The following is a 17,371-nucleotide window of genomic DNA, read 5'->3' as shown; positions in this document are numbered from 1 at the left end:
GGTGTCCTCGTCCTGCGCCGGAGCCGCCACCGCGGACAGATGCCCACCCAGACCCTCCTCTTGAGTTTTAGGGGTGCGTTCGGAGTCCGCATCTCAGGAGGGGGGTACTGTAACGTCCTGACCAGAGTTCTTATGTGTTTTGCTTGTTTAGTGTTGGTCAGGACGTGAGCTGGGTGGGAATTCTATGTTGTGTGTCTAGTTTGTCTGTTTCTGTGTCCAGCCTAATATGGTTCTCAATCAGAGGCAGCTGTCAATCGTTGTCCCTGATTGAGAATCATATATAGGAGGCTTGTTTTGTGTCTCTGTGTTTGTGTTCTGCACCAGATAGGACTGTCTCGGTTTTCACATTTGTTATTTGGTTATTTGTATAGTGTTCCCGTTTATTTCGTCTATTTAAACATGTTGAACACTAGCCGCGCTGCATTTTGGTCCTCTCTTTCATCCCAGGAAGAAAGCCGTGACAATGACTTAGAGTGGAGGTCTGTGGAGGAACGGAATATGAGCCTAATTGAATCCTAAACAGTCTGGCTTGTTGAACTTGCAGGTGGAATAAATTAAATTGCTCAGTGCAAGTTAACCTTCCTAGCTGCAGACACAGTGTGTGTGTGTATGTGTGTGCGTAGGGTGCACATGCATACATGTGTGTTTGAGTGTGTGCAGATGCATGCACTTGTGAATCAGGGCTCCCTTGTAAAAGAGAAATTGGTCTCAATGGGACTTCACCACATAAAGGTTCAATGTGTGTACAATTGCGTTCATGCATGTCTGTGTATCCCTAAACGTGTGTGTGTTTTCTCTCACCATGGCAGCGCTCTTCATGGCGTGGCTGATGACCACGATGACACGTCCCCTGAAGCTCTGGAGGGTGCCGGTGGCGGGACACTGCACCAGCTCCCCGTCCGGAGAGAACGCCGTGCTGTAGGGGATGCTGATGCTGCCCGAGATGTGGCCTCGGCCGAAGCTGAACACCCTGGGTTAAGGGACAATGCTTTAAAATGTACACCAGTCTATGTAAAGTCTCAATGTCCTCAATAAGTTAGGGTGACTAATAAGTAATTAGAAGAGGGCCATACTTGCTTATGTCAAACACTGCATTATAACCATAGCCGCGGGAAGTGGTTTAGGGGAGGGGATTGTATGCCCGTGCTGCAGACGGCTATATTGGTCCGCTAACACAGGACTACTAAAGGCCCAGTGCACTACTTTGTGATTTTTGTTATATAATAATAATGAATAATAAATGTGATTTTTATTCAGATTTTTCAGGTGGTGCTGCAGCACTCTCGGCACCCCTACTTCCCGCGGCTATGATTATACCAACATCATAATTCATTCATTAAGTCTATTAGCATTCAGTAGTGATACCGTGAGCTCCATAAAGGTGTTTAAATCCCTGCATACCACTACGGGTATGAACGTCTGATTCTTACACTACAGTATAGTGCTGTTCAGCTAAACTGTTACCTAATTTCACAAGTTAACTTTTAACTTCTTGAAGGTTCTGCAAGTGTTTTACATGTATCATGTGCACTGTAATTGTTAAATAAATAATGTTGATTCAACGTATAATTTCATGGCAACCAGCAGCAATTAGATCGTGAGTTTAAAAAAAATGATGTTGAACAAACTCAACAAAAACTTTGTGTGTTGAAAAAACTCCCAATCGTATTGCAGCAGGTTGCCTTACAATTGTATGTCAAATCATTATACATATTTTTTTTTTTACAGTGTGGGGATAGGGAGACAGAAACTGTTTCCAATCCCTCATCCTGATAAAAGTCTCTTTAACACTGCTGCAGTATTAGAACATGACTGAGTGGAGGGAAATGTCCCACAGACTGCAGTTTCACTGTTATGGGCCTAAAACAATGCAACTGGATATGATTTGGGGCTCTGACACGGTGATGAATCTCAGGCTCCGAATGCGGTTGGTTCAAATTTACAGGGCAATACATCTCCAGGCCATGTGTTCACACTGTCTGTCTATTATAAAATGCAGGGATCTATAGTGGACTAGGCCTGTCAAGGGCTAGCTAATACACCAAGGCCATGGTAGCTTGCTTGCTCCAATCAGATTCATTGCAGACATCACTTAAAATGTCTGTGCGCAATTGGGTGTAAAATATGCTTGATGTCCACAATATGGAAAATGATTGAAAGAGATGCTAAAGAAATCTTTAAATCAATAATTTCTCCACCTCTGTTTAGTCATGCATAATGAATACTACAAGACAATACAAGATCACTGATTTAAAAATACCTTCTGGGTAAGAGCAATCATGGACACAGTGCATCACAGTTTACAGTGCATCTCCCCCATGACCACACCCCACCCAGAGTGTAATAATTGAATGTGTGCATGTCATTTTCTGTCTGAGGTGAACTTGAGACAGGGGGTCTGCCTTGGTCTGTCAGACTAACAGAGGCTACCAGAAGTTTCTATCATGAGACAGCAGCTGCTCTGGCTGGGAGAAAGACCGGGAGGGTGGGAACTGGAAAAGTGCTTAAATTGACATAATGAGGGGAAAGAAAGAAAACAAAAAACAATATGTCTGTTAAGCTCTGCTGAGTGCCAGGCTGCTCGCGCTGAGGGAACAGTGTTAGATATCTGCTGAGTGCCAGGCAGCTCGCGCTGAGGGAACAGTGTTAGATATCTGCTGAGTGCCAGGCAGCTCGCGCTGAGGGAACAGTGTTAGCTATCTGCTGTTCGCCAGGCAGCTCGCGCTGAGGGAACAACGTTAGCTATCTGCTGAGTGCCAGGCAGCTTGCGCTGAGGGAACAGTGTTAGATATCTGCTGAGCGCCAGGCAGCTCGCGCTGAGGGAACAGTGTTAGCTATCTGCTGAGTGCCAGGCAGCTCGCGCTGAGGGAACAGTGTTAGCTATCTGCTGAGTGCCAGGCAGCTCGCGCTGAGGGAACAGTGTTAGATATCTGCTGAGTGCCAGGCAGCTCGCGCTGAGGGAACAGTGTTAGATATCTGCTGAGTGCCAGGCAGCTCGCGCTGAGGGAACAGTGTTAGATATCTGCTGAGTACCAGGCAGCTCGCGCTGAGGGAACAGTGTTAGATATCTGCTGAGTGCCAGGCAGCTCGCGCTGAGGGAACAGTGTTAGATATCTGCTGAGTGCCAGGCAGCTCGCGCTGAGGGAACAGTGTTAGATATCTGCTGAGTACCAGGCAGCTCGCGCTGAGGGAACAGTGTTAGCTATCTGCTGAGTGCCAGGCAGCTCGCGCTGAGGGAACAGTGTTAGATATCTGCTGAGTGCCAGGCAGCTCGCGCTGAGGGAACAGTGTTAGATATCTGCTGAGTGCCAGGCAGCTCGCGCTGAGGGAACAGTGTTAGCCATCTGCTGAGTGCCAGGCAGCTCGCGCTGAGGGAACAGTGTTAGATATCTGCTGAGCGCCAGGCAGCTCGCGCTGAGGGAACAGTGTTAGATATCTGCTGAGCGCCAGGCAGCTCGCGCTGAGGGAACAGTGTTAGATATCTGCTGAGCGCCAGGCAGCTCGCGCTGAGGGAACAGTGTTAGATATCTGCTGAGCGCCAGGCAGCTCGCGCTGAGGGAACAGTGTTAGCTATCTGCTGAGTGCCAGGCTGCTCGCGCTGAGGGAACAGTGTTAGATATCTGCTGAGTGCCAGGCTGCTCTGCCCTGAGGGAACAGTGTTAGATATCTGCTGAGTGCCAGGCTGCTCTGCCCTGAGGGAACAGTGTTAGATATCTGCTGAGCGCCAGGCAGCTCGCGCTGAGGGAACAGTGTTAGCCATCTGCTGAGCGCCAGGCAGCTCGCGCTGAGGGAACAGTGTTAGATATCTGCTGAGTGCCAGGCAGCTCGTGCTGAGGGAACAGTGTTAGCTATCTGCTGAGTGCCAGGCAGCTCGCGCTGAGGGAACAGTGTTAGATATCTGCTGAGTGCCAGGCAGCTCGCGCTGAGGGAACAGTGTTAGATATCTGCTGAGTGTCAGGCAGCTCGCGCTGAGGGAACAGTGTTAGATATCTGCTGAGTGCCAGGCAGCTCGCGCTGAGGGAACAGTGTTAGATATCTGCTGAGTGCCAGGCAGCTCGCGCTGAGGGAACAGTGTTAGCTATCTGCTGAGTGCCAGGCAGCTCGCGCTGAGGGAACAGTGTTAGATATCTGCTGAGTGCCAGGCAGCTCGCGCTGAGGGAACAGTGTTAGATATCTGCTGAGTGCCAGGCAGCTCGCGCTGAGGGAACAGTGTTAGCCATCTGCTGAGCGCCAGGCAGCTCGCGCTGAGGGAACAGTGAAAGCTAGGCACAAGCGAGCCAGAGAGAAGAACAAAAAACATACTTGTAAAATGTAATAATCATTTTCTGGCTTGCTCCGTTTCCGAGTGTAGTTATCGACATTATCGTTACATAATTTTAAGACGAATGGTGCACAACTGCTTTCCTGAAGCATTTTAGGCCACGTACTAAATGATTCCTGGGAAGAGAGAGGCCATTATACACACTGACATATTTCACTTTAGTCAATTTAACTTGAGTTACTGAATCTTTGCTCTAGAACCCCTAAATGTAAGGTAGTCCACACAACTGTTGTTTAAAACAGCTGTGCACTAACTACTTAAAAAGGTAGCTACAGTCTGAAATCTGGTACTCTGTTCAATTATCATTTACATTCTTGAATATATGCAGGCATGGAAACCAACCACTAGTAAAACACTGGATTGGTGTGATCAATTGAATAACTTTGTGCACAACTGGAGACCCAACACTGTATTTTATCTCACAATCATCACAATGCAGGGTAGCCAGCTCTAAGTGGCCCAAATCCCTCTTTGTTATTCTGGGTCAGGAGCCCTGGGGACCGCTGTCTATCAGGACTCTATAGAATGGAGAGGACTTAGTCTGAGAGAGGACGGTTGCCAGGTATTCCCCCCTAATCCCCCTCTGATTAATGGAGCTTTAACTCCCCCTAAAACAATTATCATTCCACTGACCTCCGATGATGACTCTTGAGAGAGTGGCTCACTTTTAAGATGAAAGAGTATTGGTTACTTAGTGCTGGAAAGTCTACTCCTGATAAACTGAACAACTGTCAGGGAAATAGAACTAGAAGAAAACAAACAGTCCATCTGTGCAGACAAACTGTGTTTTTGTTTTGTGATATTGCACTTTTATGATTAGCCAAGATGGATTACTGGGTTATTGAATCTGGCAACCCGTTTGTAATCTAAGGGACTTATCAGGTGTATCCATGGGGGAGTGTGTGTGTGCCTGAGTGTGTGTTAGGCTGTGTAATGCACACACACACACACAGTAATGAATCAATAATTCAGCCGCACCCACCGAGGGAACAAATCACATCCCCCTTAAGGAGTCTGCCTTTTCTTTCCTCCGAGAAAGGTAAAGAAACGTAAATAAAAAGTGTCTGGGTAACTCTATGTAATTATAACCAGAGGTTAAGTTGGACTTCTAATCAGATCTAACCCCCTGCACATTCACTCTCCTTATTTTCTTAGCGCACTCTTATCCAGGGTAACTTTGTCCATTGGCTGTCAAATGTGCCAGACGTGTTCACACCCAGTGATAGGGCTGGAGGTTTTTCAAGAAGAATTACTCCAAGGACTTCAACAATGTTACCTTGTACAAGGTCAATTCACAACCCAGGCAGTCTCACTTTAGTAATAGATTCCCATGACTGACCGGCAGATGAAAGCAGCTTCTCCAATCAGCAGAGCATATTAGTGCATCTCACACTTCTGATATATGAATTTCACAGGTATTCTCCACCCTGTAACAAAAAAGTCCAAATGTTTTTCAGTTAACCCATAAACCTCCCATCCAGTGGAGGTTTTGTAACTTTAGCCCACACAAGTAGTTTTTGCTAGTAGGTGGCTAACAGGCTAGCTGGTGGCTAACAGGCTAGTAGGTGGCTAACAGGCTAGTAGGTGGCTAACAGGCTAGTAGGTGGCTAACAGGTGGCTAACAGGCTAGCAGGTGGCTAACAGGCTAGCAGGTGGCTAACAGGCTAGCAGGTGGCTAACAGGCTATGGGGTAGCTAATAAACAGGCCGAATGGATTCTCCTCAGGGTCAGACCGTGGGGTCCCTCAGGGGCGTGTACTTAGTCCCCTCCTGTATTCCCTGGTCACCCACAACTGCGTGGCCAAACACGACTCCAACACCATCATTAAGTTTGCAGATGACACAACAGTGGTAGGCCTGATCACCAACAACGATGAGACAGCCTATAGGGAGGAGGTCAGAGAACTGGCAGTGTGGTGCTAGGACAACAACCTCTCCCTCAATGCGAGCAAGAAAAAGGAGCTGATCTTGGACTACAGAAAAGGCGGGCCGAACAGGCCCCAAATTAACATCGACGGGGCTATAGTGGAGCGGGTCGAGAGTTTCAAGTTCCTTGGTGTCCACATCACCAACAAACTATCATGGGCCAAATATACCAAGACAGTCGTGAAGAGGGCACGACAAAAACCTTTTCCCCCTCAGGAGACTGAAAAGATTTGTCATGGGCCCCCAGATCCTCAAAAGGTTCTACAGCTGCACCATCGAGAGCATCCTGACTGGTTGCATCACCGCCTGGTATGGCAACTGCTCGGCATCTGACCGTAAGGCACTACAGAGTGTAGTGCGAACGGCCCAGTACATCACTGGGGCCAAGCTTCCTGCCATCCAGGATCTATATAATAGGCGGTGTCAGAGGAAAGCCCCAAAATTTGAAGGACTGCTTTCTCTGCTACCGCACGGCAAGCGATACCGGAGCGCCAAGTAAGTCTAGGACCAAAAGGCTCCTCAACAGCTTCTACCCCCAAGCAATTAGACTGCTGAACAATTAATAAAAATCGCCACCGGAAAATTTACATTGCCCAGCCCTCCCCCCGTACACTGCTGCTACTCGCTGTTCGTTTGTTACCTATGCATAGTCACTTCACCCCCACCTACATGTACAGATTACCTCAACTAGCCTGTACCCCTGCACACTGACTCGGTACCGGTGCCCCCTTTATATATAGCCTCGTTATTGTTATTCTTATTGTGTTACTTTTTATTTTAGTCTATTTGGTAAATATTTTCTTAACTCTTCTTGAACTGCTCTGTTGGTTAAGGGCTTGTAAGTAAGCATTTCACGGTAAAGTCCACACTTGCTGTATTCGGCGCATGTGGCAAATACAGTTTGATTTGATGCAGTAGCTAACTGTCCAGACCTCCATACTCTCCTCAGCCAGATAGAGGAGAGCACAGAAGGCAAGCCAGTTCTTGTACACAGGACCAGCCATATACACAGCCAATGTATACTCTGCACAAAGCCATGGCTGAACTGAACCAACAGAAAATATTTCTTAGACTGTGTCCTAGCAGTGTGTGAATGGAGTAGATCAGTCTTGATGGAGCTAACAGCTACATGCAAGCCTAACACACACACACACACACACACACACACACACACACACACACACACACACCACACACCACACACCACACACCACACACACCACACACACACACACACCACACACACACACACACACACACACACACACACACACACAGCTATTGTACTGGTGGTGGTACTGCACAACACCAATACAGCCTGAAGGTAAAAAGCATATTTAAGTAGCAATCCCTTCTCTGGAGACATAGCCAATAACACATGCATTTATTCAAAAGAGGTACAGTACGACCCATCTTTTACGACAACATGCTATAAATTCCCCTTCAAAGTAAAACAGAACACTTGGGCTCTCGTCTCTCTATGTGGTGCTGTGCTAACACAAAACAGCCTGGGGGTAGAAGAGGCATATTTTAATAATCTGTCCTGAAAACCTCTGTCTCTGCTGTGCTTGCTCTTTGGGGTCTAGTTCGGTTTTATTGTAAAAGCACTTTGTGAGAACTGCTTAATGTGCTGATGTAGAAAAGGCTTCATTAATTTAACAGATTGATTAATTCCCCTCTCTCTCTCTCTCTCTCACACACACACACACACACTGAAGGATACTCCTCGATGCTGCGAATGTCGACGGCAAGGATCTTTGGCTTGCTGGCCTTGCTCCTCTTGGTTTGACCCCCAACCGACAGCTCACACAGGTCAATGAGGTCCTCGGCTGAGATACGGGGGGACACCTCGGCTTTCAGGTCACTCAGCGCCAAGGGATCCCGCGACTGGAGAGAAGGAGATAAGAGAGAGTTATTATGACCACTCAGGTAGAATAGGTTCCCTCAGTATACAGTCGTGGCCAAAAGTTTTGAGAATGACACAAATATTAATTTTCAAAGTCTGCTGCCTCAGTTTGTATGATGGCAATTTGCATATACTCCAGAATGTTATGAAGAGTGATCAGATGAATTGCAATTAATTGCAAAGTCCCTCTTTGCCATCAAATGAACTGAATCCCCCAAAAACATTTCCACTGCATTTTAGCCCTGCCACAAAAGGACCAGCTGACATCATGTCAGTGATTCTCTCATTAACACAGGTGTGAGTGTTGACGAGAACAAGGCTGGAGATCACTCTGTCATGCTGATTGAGTTCGAATAACAGACTGGAAGCTTCAAAAGGAGGGTGGTGCTTGGAATCATTGTTCTTCCTCTGTCAGCCATGGTTACCTGCAAGGAAACCATTGCTTTGTACAAAAAGGGCTTCACAGGCAAGGGTATTGCTGCCAGTAAGATTGCACCTAAATCAACCATTTATCGGATCATCAAGAACTTCAAGGAGAGCGGGTCAATTGTTGTGAAGAAGGCTTCATGACGCCCAAGAAAGTCCAGCAAGCGTCAGGACCGTCTCCTAAAGATGAATCAGCTGTGGGATCGGGGCACCACCAGTATAGAGCTTGCTCAGGAATGGCAGCAGGCAGGTGTGAGTGCATCTGCACGCACAGTGAGGAGAAGACTTTTAGAGGATGGCCTGGTGTCAAGAAGGGCAGCAAAGAAGCCACTTCTCTCCAGGAAAAACAGACTGATATTCTGCAAAAGGTACAGGGATTGGACTGCTGAGGACTGGGGTAGAGTCATTTTCTCTGATGAATCCCCTTTCCGATTGTTTGGGGCATCCGGAAAAAAGCTTGTCCGGAGAAGACAAGATCAGCGCTACCATCAGTCCTGTGTCATGCCAACAGTAAAGCATCCTGAGACCATTCATGTGTGGGGTTGCTTCTCAGCCAAGGGAGCGGGCTCACTCACAATATTGCCTAAGAACACAGCCATGAATAAAGAATGGTACCAACACATCCTCCGAGAGCAACTTCTCCCAACCACCCAGGAACAGTTTGGTGACGAACAATGCATTTTCCAGCATGATGGAGCACCTTGCCATAAAGGCAAAAGTGATAACTAAGTAGTTCGGGGAACAAAACATCGATATTTTGGGTCCATGGCCAGGAAACTCCCCAGACCTTAATCCAATTGAGAACTTCTGGTCAATCCTCAAGAGGCGGGTGGACAAACAAAACCCCACAAATTCTGACAAACTCCAAGCATTGATTATGCAAGAATGGGCTGCCATCAGTCAGGATGTGGCCCAGAAGTTAATTGACAGCATGCCAGGGCAGATTGCAGAGGTCTTGAAAAGGAAGAGTCAACACTGCAAATATTGACTCTTTGCATCAACTTCATGTAATTGTCAATAAAAGCCTTCGACACTTATGAAATGCTTGTAATTATACTTCAGTATTCCATAGCAACATCTGACAAAAATATCCAAAGACACTGAGGCAGCAAATCTTGTGAAAATTAATATTAGTGTCATTCTCAAAACTTTTGGCCACGACTGTACAGTTTGTTATTTAGTTGACCAGCAAACATCGAACTCTCAAAGGAAGACTTGAATATCTTGGTGACAATAACAGCATTCAGTGGAACTGTATAATAGCTTTGTCAGTCTTTTGTAAATATGTAAATACTGTATGTAGTTCTCAAGGAAGGACTCGAAGCGATATCAGTGCCATTGCCGGCAAAGCAGAAAATACTTTGTACTGAGGACAGAGGATTTTGGAAAGGCACTCTCCCTTTCCAGTCGACACTACAGGATAATGCTGCCCTGGAGGTGACAGCGCAGACAGGCTCTGATGAGCAGTGTTAATGGGGAGAGCCAGGAAGTCCACTGGCACTGTTGCTATTTGTCATCAAAGACTTGAGAGTATATGCACGTTTTAGGAGCCTGTGTGGCAGGGACAATGGTGGCACTGAGGTGCCAGTATCTCCTGTGAACAGAGTGTGCAGCCTGAGGAGGAATCATACTTAGCTTTCCCCTTGTAAGCAGTCTTGACATCTCTAGAGGTGTGCCACTGTAGTTCTGCATTCTAAATGACTCTTGTATAATGTCACCTAAACCTTAAAGCTTCCACGAAACATCTCCTTGTAGATATATATAATTACAAAATCTACGGCAATACATGGCAAGGGGCAGGTGATATGCGTCAATGCATCATCTGAAGTAGAACTTCTCGATGGATGGCGACGCCTTTGGCAGTTGAATGTATTCAAAAAAAGATATCCTCCTCAGGATTCAGCACAAATCAAGTTGTGAAGACCTCTCACGTTCACTGATGGAGGGAGAGAGAGAGAGAAGGATGGGATAGTGGGATGATTGCTATTGGTACATGCATCAACGAGCCCGATGATCTGCTGGCACAGATCACACATTTCACTGCCTGTCATGAGTCAATAGGAAGCATGGAGCATGAACGAGAGAGCAGGGGTGGGAGGAAGAGAGGAAAAAGAGTGAAAGAGAGAATTCAATTAAAAATACTTTAGGCTATTTATCCCACAAGGGGCAATTGTGCAAACAAGGAGAGGATAAAGACGAAGAAGGAGGAGGGTGCTTTACTCATACAAACGAGAGGCAGTTCACTATCATTAGGTTCAGCGGGTGTATTTTATTCACTTAACTGTCCAGTCATTGAATCAGAGGGAGGCACTCAATGCTTTAAGACCTCTGAGCGTCTTTTGCAACGTATACAACCACACAGTTGGACTAAAACCAGCCATTAGATTTTTTCACACTTTTACAGTGTTAGTTTTCATCAGCTGTTGTACAATATGATAAGACAGAGGAAAACTGAATGTTGACTGCACTGGGCCTTCAAGGCCTATAAGTCAACATGTACCTGTTCCTACAGCTTAAGTACTGGTAGCCCATGTTTATAGCCAAGTTATCCTTACTCATTGTGTTTTTATTCCTCGTGTAAATCTTTTTTTTCTATTCTATCTCTATGTTTCTCTCTGCATTGTTGGGAGTAAGCATTTCACTGATACACTATGATCAAAAAAGTGCCATCTACAAGCTAAAAGGGTTCTTCGGCTGTCCCCAAAGGAGAACCCTTTATAGTTTCTAAACTAAACGTGCCTTTTTCAGGACCCCGTCTCTCAAAGATAATTCGAAAAATCCAAATAACTTCACAGATCTTCATTGTAAAGGGTTTAAACACTGTTCCCCATGCTTGTTCAATGAACCATAAACAATTAATGAACATGCACCTGTGGAACGGTCGTTAAGACACTAACAGCTTACAGACGGTAGGCAATTAAGGTCACAGTTATGAAAACCTAGGACACTAAAGAGACCTTTCTACTGACTCTGAAAAACACCAAAAGAAAGATGCCGAGGATCCCTGCTCATCTGCGTGAACATGCCTTAGGCATGCTGCAAGGAGACATGAGGACTGCAGATGTGGCCAGGGCAATAAATTGCAATGTCCGTACTATGAGACGCCTAAGACAGCACTACAGGGAGACAGGACGGACAGCTGATCATCCTCGCAGTGGAAGTCCACGTGTAACAACACCTGCACAGGATCAGTACATCCGAACATCACACCTGCAGGACAGGTACAGGATGGCAACAACAACTGCCCGAGTTACACCAGGAACACACAATCCCTCCATCAGTGCTCAGACTGCTCGCAATAGGCTGAGAGAGGCTTTGAAGTCACTAAACAGCCATGACTGATAGGAGGGCTCCATAAAGAAGTAATAAAGGCTGTACAATGACCACACACACACAGGCCGGCGGGCACACACATACGAGCACAGCCACGGGCGCACACACACACACACAAAAGCACAGCCACGGGCCGGCGGGTGCACACACAGCCGCGCACACACGCACGCACTCACAAACAGACTGACAATAATACAACAAATAGTTTGGATTAGCACAGGCAAACTGTAAGCACCTTATCCAATCAGCTGTGAGGAAGTAGGAGAAGGACTGATAAGAGCAATCCATTATGATGATAACTGTTGCTTGGATAAGGTAACTGGATGATGCCAGAAAATAGATCACAATCAATATAAAGCTCTTTAAAACCTAAGCCTAGAATGCATTAAGAAGTGAATAAGATGTCATAAATTTGTATAATCAGACAGCTTTAATATCTACTCTACTCAACACACACACACTATATGGTGCTGGCAATGCCAGGATAGTGGGTTTGATTCCCGGGACCACACGTATGGAAAATGTATGCACGCATTGATTGGATAAAAAGATCTGCTAAATGGCATTATAATATAATGACCCAGGCTCAGTTGAGTATGGAGTAAGCATTTTTAAATGGTGTGAAACAGGGAGAAACTGTCCACATTTGTCCAATAACGTTTTAGATTTGTACTATCTGTTTCAAAACACTTTGCGATGGTGTGCACTACTGAACACTACCCAGAGCTTGTTTTTCCTCACCAACGTTTACTGTGCAGAGGAACCTGATAGCCCCTATTGGTTCACATGATCATCAGCATGAGAACATGAATGTACAGTACTATAACGACAATGCCCATCATGGTGATAACCAGCTTAGACTGAGGTCTAGTGATAATGAATAGCCAACAGTCGTGTTGTACATTCACCATGCAGCGATTTGTCATCCCAATATGAACTCCCATACATACAGGGCAATTATCCCTCAGTGTAATTCTATACGGAAGGCATTTGCAATTACTCCCATTATAGTCATGGTGACGTACAGACATTCAGTTACAGTATTAGCACAAACGCCGGCATAATTTCTCATGGCACGACTCTATCCCCTATCAAGGATTTCAGTGTAATCTGCCGTCGCGACAGACCAGATAAATTAAAATCACGAGTAAAGAAACTGATCAGAAAATGGCTAACTTGAAACCTAGGAGCCGCCATGAAATCCATTAAGGAATAACCTTCACAAAGAAATAAAGGATTGCAAAGGAGGAAGGATACTCCTCTCCACATGTATTCCTTTTAGAACATATTGAATAAGATTATATGGAGGGGGGTGGTCATCCCGATAATCCTAGAACAGAACTTTATAAATACAGTCCCTAATGTCTTTTATGTTCCATTAATGGCCACGCAGCAGTTACCAATGTCCCTCTCAACTGAAGTGAAGTAACTTTTCTGGCAGCAGAGGCAAGCAGAGCGGCACTTTTTAATAAAATGCCTCCGTGTTTTTGCTGACAGACAGACTGGAGCTAGGCCCAGAGCAGAGCCGGGTCCTGGGTCCAGGCATACAGTAAACACTTCATTTCTCTGGTGTCATGAAAACAGCATCTCGTCCAGATTTAATGAAATGTTCTTTGGGAAATTGAATAAGTTACTCACTGCACGCTGTAGGGGCATACAGTCAACCAAACAGATATGAACTCAACACGCATATTGAGAAATGAAATGACAGAATCCATCTTCAGATGTGGTCGTTTCTTTCAACTTCTGGGTGTCGAGTGAAATGTGATGTTATTTAACTAAAACGATCAAACCCAGATAGGCAGAATATGGTCTTGAAGGAGAGTATTTTTTAAAAAGAGTAACAATTTCATGTCCAATTCCAAAAACTGGAAAAATATACACTATAACGTTATTCGCTGAAATGTATGGAACACACAGTAGTAGAAGAAAGGGATATGAAATAAAGTGGGAAGCATTATAGTTTTGGTATCCTATGGTTTCTGTAGCTGCAATAAAACCATCACTCCTATAACATGGTATTAATAAGAAAAACTGGATTCAGGTCAATACTCTAGCCTCCCTCTAAGATTGGCCATTATGTTGCATGTATGTGATTCTCCTCTGTGTTACCCCCAAAAGGAAGCCTAGCGCTGTAAACCAACCTCTCTGATGAGACTGACGTTTCACAGCCGTGTTCCTGTTCCTCCCTGCCTTTATGTGCTTTCTTGTGATTTCTGAGGAAGAATCTTGAGGGCGCTGCAGACTATCGTTACACGGTATACCGAACCTTAGGTACTTTTCCCAATACTACAACATGAAAAATGGTTTGGTACTAGAATTTGTTACCTTCGGTTCTGTCAAACGTGTCTCACGTCATATAGGGATTGAGAGGATCGTGTCTGTCTAGTAAATGTGTCTGAATCTTCTCAAGAGGGCAGTAGGAAGCTAGCCAGGATACTTGCGGGTGGTAATCGGGCCCCCAGAGACTGGACGTGTTTAAATGGTTTAGGGTTGAGCCCCTCGTGTCTGCGTTAACCAGCCATTAGGTTCAGATTACAAGGATTTATTGCCCTTGGACCATCCCCTATTCCCCTCGGACCAATCATAAATTAACAGTCAGTCAAGTTTTATCCCTCTGAACAATCATAAATTAAATAGCCAGTCAAAGCTGACAGCCTGACCACCGGAAAATGGAAACCTCCAATAAATAACATATGAAAGATTGAGCAACTGGAAAAACACTGACTGATTCCGGAATTAATTAATACAGCAATACAGTGGCCATTTTGGGTCTAGAGTTCTCACTGACCCTCAATGTCCCCCATCTCCATTACATGTGTACTGTAGTGCTGTCTGTCTGAGAATGAGGCGGTCTACATTTGACTAAATGTCACCGAGAGAGTAACCGACAGCAACCAATAGACACGTAGCGTACGATTTCATTAGGGTGTGAAAACCACACAAGAGGCACATTCTGTCTATGACATCACCGCTCAATCATGGGGCCTAGGACAACCCATGTCTGAGTGGGAACACATGTAAACTCATAACGAGATGGGTGGATTGAGGTAGCTGCAAACAGGTTAAATAGGGCCCACTGCCTTACAGCAAGGCCTGTCTGGGCATGAAGGAGCTAGAATATAGTTAAATGGTGTGCCTGTACGTGTGTTTCAAAAGTACTCACAAGGGTAGTAAAAATTTAAAATATTATAACAAAAAAATTTTTTATTTTTTTATCCCAAAAGGAAAAAAGCCATTTTAGGGTTACAATTAGGGTTCAAAGTTAGGTTTAGGGTTCAGGTTAGGATAGTAAAACCAACATGTGTGTGTGTGCGTGTGTGTGTGTGAGGTGTATGAGTTTGGGCATGCGTGAATGTGAGTGAGTACATATATACACACACGAGTGCGTGCGTGAATGTGTCCATATCTGTGTGTGAGTGAATGTGTCCATATCTGTGTGTGAGTTGTGTGTGATGATGGAGGAGCGCTCACCAGGTCCGTCTTGGGCATGTCCTGGTAGTCTGAGGAGTAGTAGTTGGCCGTCTTGCCGAAGCCGTTGGTGCTGCTGTCTCCCTGGGCCTTGGGAGGCTGCGCGTGCTGGCGGTAAGTGGCGCTCTTGGGAGTCCAGCAGAACAGGTTGATGGATTCCCGGACGCAGCGCTCAATGTCAATCTCTGGAAGGAGGAAGGGAAACAAAGATAAGAGGGGGTCATGATTTTTATTATTTACTCATGAAATTATTTATTCATGTAGGCCGTACTTGGCAGATAAAAGCTGAATTGCAGCACATAAAATTAATTACTTCTTTCTTTTTTTAAATCAGGATGGGAGCTGAAGCAGTTCGTATTTGGTAGTGTGTCATGGTAATTCTCACCAAAAATGAGAGACTGTATTCTTCAAAATAACTTTATTATAAGATTTGCAAAAATGAAGCAATCAATAACAACCACTCAACAGTGCATCGTTAGGAAAGCCCAACGAACAGAGTTGTCTCTCTCCTCTTATAGAAAAAGTACAACCTAATTTGCCTACGTGGCAGTTTAGCAGATGGGTGGAAACAGGGACGGAACATGGTGTGCAAAAGCTGATTTAGCTTGTCTATGCAGATTGAGAGAGCTGACGTTGCCACCATTGTCTGTCCCTTCCTGTATGTTTCCACACATCTAAATTCCTGCAGATTGTGACAACACGATGTCACATACTGCAGTCGCACCCACACAAGACAAGCCTGTATCAGCAAAATACTAACATATAACAATGGACAGTTCTCTAAGTAAAACAGCATAGTAAGTCTAATTAAACAACAGAGTAGGTAATTAAATAAGTGTGAAAGGCCTGAGCGGAGAGTGCCTCACTATGTGGTGTAATCTGTGATAAAAATGGGTGTCTGGGAAAATGAATGAATGACTCACAAATTCCAGAACTTGTGAATGACACCTAAAACAACTTTCACGCCTTTATCCATGTATTTTCTGCAGCATCTCTCCCCCCGCACAAAAGCAGAGGATATTATGCAAATTAGCACCAGGGTTTAGTGCAAACGTGAGCTGCTCACTCACTTCCTGACAATTTTACTAGTTTGACCTTGAAGGCAGATACCATAAATAAATAATCTGTAAATCATCTGTAATAGTCATCATGAAACACCTTGACTGAGCACCAGCGCTGTCTGTGTGTGTGACCAAGCGCAAGCCAGGGGCTTATAGCTTAGCTGTGACATACAAACCCCTTCCTTTACTTCAAGATCTCTTGACTACAACATAACACAAAATCAGGATGAGAGAAAAGATAGTCAAGTTACTTTGAATGCATTCTCCGAGTGCTTCATCCACTCACTGAGTCCCTCTTTCTCACATCGTGTACGGAGCGGGGGATTAGAGAACGCCACTCACTGAGCCCCTCTTTCTCACGTCGTGTACGGAGCGGGGGATTAGAGAACGCCACTCACTGAACCCCTCTTTCTCACGTCGTGTACGGAGCGGGGGGTTAGAGAACACCACTCACTGAGCCCCTCTTTCTCACGTCGTGTACGGAGCGGGGGGTTAGAGAACGCCACTCACTGAGCCCCTCTTTCTCACGTCGTGTACGGAGCGGGGGGTTAGAGAACGCCACTCACTGAGCCCCTCTTTCTCACGTCGTGTACGGAGCGGGGGGTTAGAGAACGCCACTCACTGAGCCCCTCTTTCTCACGCCGTGTACGGAGCGGGGGGTTAGAGAACGCCACTCACTGAGCCCCTCTTTCTCACGTCGTGTACGGAGCGGGGGGTTAGAGAACGCCACTCACTGAGCCCCTCTTTCTCACGTCGTGTACGGAGCGGGGGGTTAGAGAACGCCACTCACTGAGCCCCTCTTTCTCACGTCGTGTACGGAGCGGGGGGTTAGAGACCGCCACTCACTGAGCCCCTCTTTCTCACGTCGTGTACGTAGCGGGGGATTAGAGAACGCCACTCACTGAGCACCTTTTTCTCACATCGTGTA

General features: G+C 45.7%; 1 protein-coding gene across 1 annotated transcript in view; it reads right to left on the bottom strand.

Moving 5' to 3' along the window:
* tbck (TBC1 domain containing kinase) overlaps positions 1-17,371 on the bottom strand; it is a 90,525-nt gene that overhangs the window by 13,876 nt on the left and 59,278 nt on the right. The window contains exons 23-25 of the mRNA XM_071407701.1: positions 15,386-15,567; positions 7,970-8,133; positions 802-961 (exon numbers count right to left, since the gene is read on the bottom strand). Coding sequence (XP_071263802.1) covers positions 802-961; positions 7,970-8,133; positions 15,386-15,567 — 506 coding nt within the window. The remainder of the gene's footprint in view (positions 1-801; positions 962-7,969; positions 8,134-15,385; positions 15,568-17,371) is intronic.

This window comes from Salvelinus alpinus, chromosome 6 (genome assembly GCF_045679555.1).
Source record: "Salvelinus alpinus chromosome 6, SLU_Salpinus.1, whole genome shotgun sequence".
In the NCBI taxonomy this organism is placed as follows: Eukaryota; Metazoa; Chordata; class Actinopteri; order Salmoniformes; family Salmonidae; genus Salvelinus; species Salvelinus alpinus.
This window is presented reverse-complemented; position numbering and strand designations above follow the sequence as displayed.